General features: G+C 33.7%; 1 protein-coding gene across 1 annotated transcript; it reads right to left on the reverse strand.

The window, feature by feature from the left end:
* Positions 1-482: 482 nt before the first annotated feature.
* On the reverse strand, positions 483-11,331 carry CDC45 (cell division cycle 45; the record flags this gene model as incomplete). The annotated part of the gene is made up of 17 exons (XM_035895367.1): positions 483-547; positions 1,309-1,385; positions 1,846-1,964; positions 3,150-3,233; positions 3,612-3,750; positions 3,940-4,101; positions 4,363-4,461; positions 4,857-4,988; positions 5,374-5,493; positions 6,323-6,373; positions 6,768-6,829; positions 7,661-7,709; positions 8,318-8,373; positions 9,538-9,681; positions 10,284-10,421; positions 10,872-10,964; positions 11,266-11,331. Coding segments are annotated over 17 exons (1,656 nt in total), but the record flags the coding sequence as incomplete, so codon positions are not given.
* Between the last annotated feature and the right edge of the window lie 860 nt (positions 11,332-12,191).

Below are 12,191 nucleotides of genomic sequence, written 5' to 3' on the forward strand. Positions count from 1 at the left end.
GAAAGAAAAATGCAAATTCTACATTAATGTCAAAGCCAAGAATGACACTGCTGTGGCCAAGATTCCATCCTGAGCTCAAACAAGTCATCATACTTGAAAGAAAAAGTCAGTAACAGACTACCAACTACAATTAACTGTCATCTCTATTTCTGTTGCAATGCGAACAGCTGCTCCTTTTCCAGCTTAAGTTAAAAAGCCACAAAAAGTTAAGAACAACTTAAGAGGAGCCTATGGATGATGAAACTTAAATAAATGTCTTAAGGAGAGAAAAAAAAAATATATTCTGCTTGTACATTGTCTGCCTCCTCCCAAAAGGAAAAACAATTGTCTTTGTAAGGAACTCTTATCTTCAATTTGTATTTTCAACTAGAAGTTGTCGCATTTTTCTCAGAACATTCTACAGATAATATATGAATGTAATTTGGTTACTAACTTTATATGTAATTAATTTTTGAATTAATCCTCCTTACACTGTCTTACCTTTAGGACAAGAGAGAAATGAGTGCATCCAGAAATTTGCTCCGATCTTCTGTTTTCAATTCAATTACTAAAATATTAAATATTTTATTACAAGATGCAAATAACTGAAAGCTATACCAGATGTCACACTTGAAGAATATTAATTCCAAGTATACTTATTTATATTCTCAATCAACTTTAAGGAGGAAAAAGAGAAACTATCTATTTTGACAAAACGCAAAGCACATTGTTTATTTTGCTCTTAGAATTCAGCAAACTCCGATTTCTAGGTGCTCACTACATGATATAGCTGCACTTTTAAAATCTATGAGTATTTCTTTGTATGTTCAACACACATGCATAACTATGTATTGTTACAAACTGCCTCTTTTGTAAGAGCATACAAAGATAGGCAAATCTTGTTGCATAACTCTCTCATTTTTCAAACAGACAATAAAGAATGCATCTCGTAACATCAATACTGTACCTGCTTTGGCTGCTAAATATAAAAATCCTCACAGAAAACCGCACAGATTTTAAACTGAAGTGTACATATGAAAATCATTACTCCATGCAAAATGCGGATCATCTCAAATAGATACGCAAGCCCCTGCTTAGTAGTTTATAATTTCTGCACAAGATAGCACTTAGAAAAAGAATAACAAATAACGTAGTTTGTGTTTATACTAGGCTCAGGAATAGTGTATCGCATAAACACCCTTGACCTTTGCATCTAAGACATACACAAGTGAGTATATTGTCTACAGTCATTCTGCTTTATGGCAGCTGTGTAAATACTGACCCCTAAAGGACTATTCGGTGAATGAAATAAGTGACAGCATTACTCACTTGACATGTCAAAATGGTTGTGTAAAGTCCTGGAATTGGTGCTGTCTGCAGCTTTCTCAAATGCTCTTCCAAAAAAGCTAGAAGATGAACAGAAATACATATAAGCATTACAGAAAAGGATATTTTTACTAAGGTAGAAGTATGGAACTTACTCCTTGCTGAGAGTTGAAAATGTCTTCCAGGTGTTTTTCACGTGCCTTGTATTCAACATACACCTCACTTATTCAAGTGTAAAAATTTAAACATTGCAGGCTTTAAGAAATGAAGTCATGGGTCATATAGTGAACTATTTCCCTCTTTTAAGATAAAGAAATAGTTAAGAGGGAGGGGGAAAAAAGCTTGCAAGGAAGCTGGGGAACATCTGTATCCTCTCTAAGTATCTCATGCATACCACATGCAAAAAACGTGCTTTTAAGAAGGATACAATTCAAGTCAACATATTCAGTGTTAAATAGGTACAGGAAAGATACATTTGCTTCAAAGACAGGGAATGTCTATAGATAACCTTTAGTAAGAACTTCTAAACAATATGCTTACTTCTTTTTGTCAGAGCTTTCTGTCTCCGGAGGAATCCCCACCATGATCACAGTTCCCTGTTCAACATCCATTGGTGCAGCCATTATCAGTGGCAGCAATTTACAACGCTTGTTTTTTGTCTGGAAGTCAGAAACCCTCTTTGTTAGACAGAACTCAGGAAACAATTTAGTTTCAACTTGCCATGTGAGCTAGTATTACAAACATTCATCTAAGGATACAGCTATAATGCAGCTCAATAGAAGGTGGTTTCTTTACCTAATCTCTTAATCCCCTTCTTTTTTTACAGTAAAAGTCACTTTAAGGACCAATAGAAATTTCAGTTCTCTGATTTTGCATTTCATTTTAAAAACAGAAATTATATAGACAGACACGATACGATCTACAGTAAAGAAAAAAGCTCTTTAAAAAAATACAACAAAAGAACTGCAGTATGAGTATCGAAAAACTTGGACTAGGCTTGGTTTTTTGCAATAATAATTTTACATTAAAATACAACAGATAAAGCTCTGACAAATGCAGTCTTCACTAGAAATTATTCTCCCTTGTCATACTGGTTTACAGCAGTAAGCTGTAAGTTTAAGAAATTTTGTAATTTAATTCAATTCAGAAATAATTATGAATATTTTAATGTTTTTAGAAACTTAAGTAAATGAAATAGAAGTTTGTTTCAAGTGTTCTGTTCTTAAGGTAAATGTTTTGCAGTGAGTTTTAAAAAATGCTGTCCTGCTCCTAGTGGCAGACTAGTTATTCACCATGTCTAACTCAAAATGAGGACACGCAGATGCAACCTGACAAGGATGGACCACAATAAATTTAATTTACAAATTAATAAATGCTCATTGTGAAGACAGTTCTCAGTCTTAAAACCTCATTCTAATCTGAATTGTGTAACTAATAGCTCAAAAAATAAATGCAATTTAATTTCAGTTACGGTAGTTGTAAAGATCAGAGGATTTTATTTAAACAGACAGAAATTTTTCGGTAACAATCACCATTCCTGCAATATTGCTTTTTTTTTTTTGTGTCAGGTTAACTTTTCAAAGTACATACTTAGTGATATGGTCCCTGAAAGATTTTAGATTGTAAGTATCTTAGTAATGAAAACTCTTTCTAATGTTATGAAGTCTCCCAGGCAGATATCTTTCCTAGAGCAGCATTCATAGACGTGCTAAAATTATCCAACCAATTAGCAGAAAAACATTATTAAGATTTTCATGTGTTTGTAATAATCAACTGCAAGTATCCAACAGAACAATAACTACTACACAGGCCAGAAGTTAGTCAAAAGCTTTTGATTTACTTACAGAGCAAACAAATGATTTCAGCAAGTATTTACTAAGCAGGCACAAAGACACTGGTTTTGAAAACAGTTTCACATCTGGTGTGCCCTAGGAAAAGAAGAATTATTTGAATTACAATCCCAGATGATTCTTCCACTTATTTAATGTCAATATCTACTGACAAGTCTAAAAGTTTTGTGTGGCTCAGAGAACACTAACAAGAACCATAACAATACAGGAGTTCGATCTCACCCACTTGACTTTGATATGAAGCCCTCCCTGCTTTGAGAGGACTGATTCTTCCTTCGGGAAGTTCAGAGTAGGTGTCAATATTGACCCATCAGAGGACAGCACAGTGCAGATAAATAGGTTCTTTCTGACAGAGTCATTCTTACTGAGTCAAGCAGTTAGGAAAACAGTGTTATTCAACTACGAGACAGCCAAATATGACAGTCAAACGAGACAGCCAAAAACTAGAATTCTGACCTCCATTAGAGAGCAATAGAGAAAAGGCCCCTGAGAAATGACAAGGTTGGTGCAAATACAGCTGGCTACTGTCTGCTGAATGGCACGTAACTGCTTTTTAGCTAGGTCCAGTCCTTGGTGCAGCTTGTCCAGGTTACCCCTGCAACAGAAAAAATAAAAACGAACACTTTCATATAAAAATAAAGCTTTTCACACAAAAGTGAGACCTCTCTAAACACTATTCACAGGGATATTTTGATTTTTCTTCAATGTCTTATGAAGCATTAGATATGTAACCCATGTTCCCTAAATAAAATTGTAAAAGAATGAAGAGAAGTATTTTCAGTACCTGGAGAGACTGTCCAAAGCTTTAATAAAATTAGTTGTTTCAGGCCCCTCTTTCTCTATATTCTCCATGAGAGAAGCTGTTGCATAAACTATATCACTTGCTGAGAACTTGTTCTTAAAGCCAAAGTGAATGCTAAAGGTCTGAACTCTTAAATCCTTCATTCTGCAAAACGAGATAAAACCAGTAAAGATTATTAACATTATCAGCATCATTATCAACATTGACTGGCCATCTCCTCAGTATGTTGATGTTAAGAACATGAAGACAAATCATACCCTAACATTTGCAACAAGCCTAGTAATACTTTGCGAATCTAAACCTCATATTTTTTAAAACAAGATATTACACCTTCTTCATACAAAAAAAAATGAATGTAATTGAAAAGTATTTTCAGATAAATCATTTGTATTTGAAACAATTTACCCAAACTTGTTGGCAGATTCTTCAATCATTTCCCGAAGATTTTCTTTCAAAGATATGTCCATGGAATTAAACTTCTGTTTCACTTGCTTCAAAGGCAAACTAAGAACAGATGGAAAAAATACATTGATAGGTATGCCAGAAGAAACAAATTTTGTACCTTCCTTTCATAAGGCTTTTTAAATATTAGATAATTTAGCAAGTTAAGTTTGACTAAGCTTGTTTGCATTCTTTTTTCTTTAGTCACCGAAGAGCAGCTGTGAGAAAGCATGTTACTTACTAATCTGCCATTCCATAAAGGCATACAGCTGACATATTCCTTGTACACCAAGACACAAGTTGCATAACTCAACTCAAAGGACTGCAACCTACTCAGAGCCCCACAATTTTATTTAAAAACTAACTAGTTGAGTACTCGCAAGCTATATTATTGATATCTTTCTATAATTCATTGAAAAAATTATCCTTTAATCAAGACTCGGATTTTTATAACTCACCCCATGTCAGCCAAAAACTCCTGGAGCCTCTTGTGCCCTTGTACAGACCAAAGCTTAAGGCTAGCAGAGGTATATGAAGTGTTACAGAGGCTTTCATATAGAGACCAGTGCTGATAAAGTGCCAGGCGCAGACTGAACAGGAGTTATGGAAAATAATTACAGACACATGTATCATTTGAAGTTACAAATAGTAACAAAACTCCACAAATGGTAGGTAAGTCTTCAGTTGTCCTTACATATTCCATCTCTGTACTACAGTTAGAAGCTGCAGGTGCATGTAGCACAAAACGAGCAACATTGACTTGTAACTAATTCTGAAAGGTTAAGCAGAACGGAAGCTACATGAGCTGTTGAGAGAGGGATTCATGTTCAACAAAACATTCGAATTTCCATTTCTTTGAATTCTGTTTTCAGCAGCAGAGATGGTGCTGAGATTTTTTTTTTCCTCTAGATAAAAACTCAACTGAGGTTCAACAAGTTGGTAGAGTTAATTTTCCCCGATCTTATGCAAGGATACTCGTATTCAAACGCGATTCTCATGCAGTCGATTGACAGAGAATTTTCCTCATCCTCGTTGCGGTGGTTATGGCGAGACACGTGACGCTGTAGGATTCCAATATCAGTCACATACTTCATTCTTAAACAAAACCAAATTTGTTACTTCACTTTCTTCCTGTGTATTTTTGTACTTGATTATGAGAACACAAAAATGATTCCTAAAGATTACACATTGGCCAGACAGCAGCATGAAAACTTTAGATACATCTTAAAAAAAAAACAAACCAAACAAGCCATCTTGTTAAGTAAAGTCCTTTCAATATTCAGCCATACACTCAGGCAATTAAAACTAAAATAAAACCAGAGAGTCAGATAGACTGACACTATGAAACTATGAAATTAGTTACTACATTTATCTCCTTAACAACATCAGTGTATTAGTAAGAGAACACCAGAATTAAAGTCTACAGATGTACTACTAGAATTCTGATGGTATCTAGTAGGAAGTAAGGGGGGAAAAAAAAAAAAAAAGAGAAAGTCTGAAACTTGTTAACTGGAAAGGAAGCTGGAGGATACAGAACATAATTTTTTTTCCTTTAATCAAACTGTATCAAGGTCATATTTACATAAAATACTATTAAACACCATTTTTTCTCGGATCAGAAGTGACTGTTTTATAATTTTGTGAAAATTAAAGGTAGTTTAAAAATTCTAAATAGTAGAAAAGGAAAGTACATTTTTTTTCTGATGTATATTGCCATTTTTGGAAGGCATCAGATCACATTCAGTCATTAAGATATTTAATGTCACTGTTTATTAATTTTCTTGTATTTTATTAATTCCCATATGTTTCCTGATCTCTACTAATTGCTATTAGTTACTCCTAAAAAAAAAACCAAAATATAGATAGATAAATAAATAAATAAAGACAATAAGGATAAATTTTAAAAAAAAAATATCTTTCTTACTGAGTGATTTTGTCTTGGACCCATTGATCTGTTAGGCCAACAATAGCCCACCTAAAATTGGGAGGAAAAAAGAAAAGGAAAAAAAAAAGTTAAACCAAAAAATATTCCAGTACAGTATATCATATTTAACCCTCTCAGTATGTAACAGAACAAGTCAGAAACACTACTTACCAACTGTACATAGAAGTTAATAACAAAGCTATATACTATTATTCCCTTTTTAGCAGACATACACATATAGTACCATCCTCCCTTTTTCCACACAAAATATATTGGTTGCTTGTAATTAATTTACACAGATATGTCCTCCAATTCCAGACATATATCCACTCATGAAATAAAAGGGAACCTCATACTGAAATCAAATAATTTTGGGAAATCTTGCCTCCCTTTACTATGGGATTAAGCTTTGAGCCTCTATGAAAAAATGCTAATGGAAACATACCACAGCATGTCATTCAAGTCTTTAGACATTATCCATGCCAGATCAAACATCACCATGGCAGACTATATGAGGGAAAAAGCAAAAAGAGCGGATAAATGAACACAAACCTCTCACTTCATTAAACAAATAGAACACAGTTAAATTTGTCAAGTACTAGCATGTTACCAAAGCTCTAGAAATCTCACTCGAGTCTGACAATCTGCCAGTGTCTCACTTTCTAAGACACTAAGTAGAAAGAAAAATATTTTATAGAGATCTGCAAACCTGCAGATCTGCATAAAGCAGCACTTAACAAAACATAAAAACGATCAGACAAAAGGCCAAATGACAGAAGGAAGAGTTCAACTTCCTAAATGTTAAGTTTTAAATATCCTGACACTTCGAAAACTTTGAAAGGCAAACAAGCTGCCTACATGCTAAAGTCTTTTTGCGAGAATATTTTGTATGTAGATACTTTTGGCAAGACAAAAAAAAAATTCCACTATCATAATTTTTTTTATACCAGCATTAAAGATATCAAACAACAAAAATGTTAGGAGTTCCGGTTTATCATTTCCCCCCACTGTTAACGTTACATTAGCTACTGTGACTCGGTTGGCTGTTGTCTGCCAGTCTACCAGTATTGTTTCTATGATGTATCTAATTCATCAATGGTAAAATTGGATGTACACGACCAGAAAGCATTAAACTGCAAAGTCAAACTACTTGTACATATATGATATTTCTTATATACAACAAGATATAAAAATAACCAGATATAACAATATTATTATAATGTATAGTATTATTAGACAATTATAACATTGTATTAGATACTTATAGCATTATATATTGTGCAATTACCCCTACATTGGTACCTTGTGTTTTTATGGCAAACAAGAGTTTATACTTACTGAGGTCCCATGGTATTCATATTGCTCATAATCAAAAAGAATCTCTCGTCTAAAAAGGAAAAAAAACCCTCATTTGACTAACTGGTGAACTGATCATTGGATCCAATTACAAATAAAGGTAGGAGTTGTGAAATAATATTTAAATTTCATTAAAGCAATTAAAAAAATTAAACTTGGACTAGAAATTGGTTTTCTGCAAGGCAATTAGATTTTAGTAGCAATGTGGAAACCACACTGAAATGTACTCATAAAGTAAAAAGGAAAAGTTTATTAAATCATTATTCCTCAAGTCCCATTTTCTTATCTGATTTGTTCCTGCTCGTTCCTATTGACAATAGTGGGATTGTAAATGAAGAAAACAGAAGCACAAATTTCACCCTAAGACGGACAAGGTAAGAATACTACAGCTACTTAGAAGTGAAGCAATGCACCTCTTGCTACTCGAATTTATAAATTACTATTTACAACTATGCTCCATATAAAAGCTTTATTTTTGTATACTAAGTATCTCTCTCCATTTTCTGAATAACGTGAGAACTAAAGCATCTTGCAAATCAAGCAGCATAGTATCACGTTTTTGTGTTCTCAACAAGATTTTAATCAAAGAATAAGAGAAAGAAAAAGAGATACAAGCAACATAAAAAAAGTTAAACACACCTGCGTGCCTCCCATTCTCGCCGTTGTCGTCTTTTCATTGTTCTCTCTATTACATCCTGTAAATTAATTTGGATGTTAAAAAGCTAGAAAAAATACTCTAGCTTAGCACCTATCCAGATCCTTTAATGACTAAGTCTTCACTGAAAAGATTTCATTGAAGTCGTCATTAAAAATAAGAATTATACCTATCAATCAACATCTAATGAGAAAAGTATTATTTTAAAATATTTTTCCAAGGAACATACTTTTATAAAGTCATAGCATCTTTCTGTGCTAACATTTATTTAGCTTGTCTTCACAAATAAAAAGTTCCAGTACACAGTATTTTCAACACTAGCAAAATTCCATCCTACAATTTTATAACATAAAAATGACACTGATGAAAAATAAAGACAAGATAATTAATGAAGCTCAGAAAGAGGCACTCGTATATTTAAGCTCCATAAATAGCATCATCAGCCTCAAAACTCAAAGAAATCAAACAAGCCTTTGTGAAACATCTGACAGATTCAAGAATAGCTTTTGTGTATACTATTTCTAGATTTTTCTTCGAATTTCTGATACCTGCTTTTGCTGAATTAGCACCCTCCATAGATTATTAGGAAAAAATTACAAGGTTAATAGAAAAATAATATGAAATATATATTAATCGAAGAATGTTTTTACATTTAATTGTCTCTTAAAATTGCTAGCCTCAAGCCTTTGCTTCCTTGTATGTTATAAATAGAAAGTATGCTAAAAATAACATATGGCAAATTTTATTTTTTGTGTCTACTGTAATATACTTTTGTTAGTTTACTGCTACAAGGACGGACAGAATGTATTGCTAACTTATTTGTGAGCTTCTATCGTCTCAAACAATTATAAAAAAAAAAAAAAATATCTAAATAAGTTGTTTTGCTAGACTGAAAAGCCCAGAGCACATAACTAGAGATACATCTCTTCAGTTCACTGGTTACACAAAGACCGCATTATGCATAATCAAGTTCAAAAGATTTTTTTTTTTAATAAGGAGAAAATATTTCTGTACACTTCAGATAAATAAATATCATGTGTATGTGACACTCTACTGATGTAGTAGATTATTTTTAAATCTTACACATGAATTTGTGATCTAATAGAACATATTTTTTAAACTGAAATGTCATTATGATGATGATGTAAACTATATGTAATAATTTTATTTTCCTTCTTTTCACAACAAAGTAGCAGAAACAGACCTCTTCATAACGTCTACGTTTCTCTGAAGGTTCTGACCCATCACTTTCATTCTCTGAGTCTTCTTCTTCATCCTCTTCATCTCTGAAGATATCATCATAAGCAGGAACATCGAGATCATCATCTTGTTTAACTAACAGTTTTATCTAGCAAGGAAAAAAAATATATTTTTAGTGATTAAAATGCATTTCAAATGACAAAAAAAAAAAGAGTACTCCAGATACTTAGTAAGAAAAAGTAAAAATTCATTTTGGCTGTGATAGATTCCTGGCGTAATAAAAATACTACTTTTTAATACAAACACCATACTTATTTATACAAAATAAGAGTAAAAAACATATTCCTTTGTTACAGCATTACTGAAAGAATTCTCATTTTTTATGCTTGTTAAAGTCACGTTGTCAAATAATTTTTGCTTAATACTCAAATTCTAGGTGTTGCTAGATGCTGAGAGGTTATACATGTTACCTTCTGGAGGATGTTTATCCTCTGATGCATAGCAGTTTTATTCATAGCAACAGGATTAACAGGTGCTTACTGCTGACAACTGTCACACTGCTAACAGTATATATTTTATTACTGAAAAGATTTTTTTCTGATTATGTACATTACTACTGCAAATGTCCATTAATAGTGCTTCCTAACCTACTAGCTAACACTGTAAACAGTTCAGTAAAACACAAGAGAGCACTACACCACCCACCACCACACTGTGCAAAGATCTTTATTATGAAAGAAAAGCATTTACCTGTGTGTCATTGTAAACATTCACTACGTTGATAGGTCTGTGGCTGTCACATACAAAGAAAAAAATGTCTTCTTCAGGCTGCAAGATCTCCAGAAGGTCAACATTGGCACCACAATTAATAAGAACAAAATATTTGAACTGCAAACAAAAGCAAAGAAAAAGAGAATGCTTTTTACTTCAATTAGCAGGAAGCACAGAAGACTGAAAACACCTTTACAAAACCTCCAAAGCACTCATCATTGCCAAAACTTGTATTTACTTTCTGATATTTGATGTCTCTGAGGAGGAAAAAAATTTGTAAGACAAAACACCGAATTTGGGGATGTTGGACATCCAATGCCACCACCTTTTATATCATAACATGTGTGCAAACTTAATTTGCCTCTACCAAAATTATAGTGCATTGGTTTGAGCTGATGTAAAAAACTTGACAAGTTTGTTACTGGTATGTTAAAATTTCACCACTGTTTTGAGGTAACCAATAATAATAATTAGTTTAAGAGTTGACGTTTTAAGTTGGGGAAAGGGAAGAAGTGCATGACTATATAAGAAGAGTTGCAACTTAAACATTTTCCAGTGTTTTTTCACCTGGTCTTTATGCTCAAGAAAGGCAGTTTCAAGCTCTTGCCATCCAGATACTGGGACGAGTGTGTATTGCACATGATCACATTGAAACAAAGCCTGAAATGAAGCAAACAGCTATTAGCAAAATTGAGGGGAAACTACCTCTTCTATAAGGCTGTGCCATGCTATAATTCTATTTCATACAAATCTTTATCTTGAAGACATGCCAAATGACAAGTCTGCATCAAGTCTGGGAGTATGACTTACCAGTTTTCAGTGTCATAACTCATGAAAAAAATAAGCTACAAAAGCAGATTAATCCTTCACCCTTTCCCCAGTTCAAACCTATTAATAGGATCTCAAGACATTTTTTTTTTCTTTTACCATTAGCCTACAGTGATAATGAACAAAGACTTACTTGGAGTATTTTACAAGCACATAATGCATCAACATCTGAAGCAACAAGAAGAAGAACACGCTGCAAAAATAATAGAATAACAGTATGAATATATTAACATAGGCGCCAAATCTAACGTGCTGGTACATGAAATGCACAAATCACTGTGAGACTAGAAAGTAATAAACTTAAGTAGAGATCACCATAAGCATAAAACAGGATTGCTTCTGAATGGACACTGCAAGCAAAATGGACAGATTTGGATCCCTGTAAATATCAATCAAAAACCAAGCCCACATATGCAAAACATGTCAGCTGCTTTGAGGAAACATAATTATTCAGACTCCTATGAACCGCGTAGTTTTGAAGGTTCAAAGCTAGTCTGCCTTACAACTACTTTCATCATGTCATCTAGAACAGTTTTCACTAAAGAAAAGCTGTAGCAAAAATAGGAGCAAGGCAACTCTTGAAATAACCTTGATTTAGACAAAACAATTTATCTAGCTTTTTTCCCAGGTTTTGGGGGTTTTTTTGAGATTTTGCTCACAGTTGGAGAAGTTGAGGGAAATGCTTTCGTTTGCACAATCCATCATTTAGTGTACACACCCACTCTGAACAAAGTTAAGCAAACTATGGATTAAAAATGGAAGTAGCCAACCAGACCTGCTACAAGAAAGAGCGCAAGAGAAACCTCCAAGAAGACGGAGTACAAAATTCAGCGTCTGGGCGAACAGCAGCAAAACGGTTAAAAAGATATAAAGGAAAAAAAAAAACCCAGATCTAGAGATGTCTTCGTTAAACAAAAGATCCGCAAGAATACCCAAAGCACTTGCGAGAAAGGAGGCGAAGTGTAAGTAAAACCTCGTCGCGCCGGCAGCAGCTTCGGCTCGGGTTTCCGACGCCGTAGACACGCTCGGGATTTTTAGAAGCCGGGCTGACCGGCGGGC

The sequence above is a fragment of the Egretta garzetta genome, unplaced genomic scaffold (genome assembly GCF_000687185.1).
Source record: "Egretta garzetta isolate BGI_Z169 unplaced genomic scaffold, ASM68718v1 scaffold25, whole genome shotgun sequence".
NCBI classification, from domain to species: domain Eukaryota; kingdom Metazoa; phylum Chordata; class Aves; order Pelecaniformes; family Ardeidae; genus Egretta; species Egretta garzetta.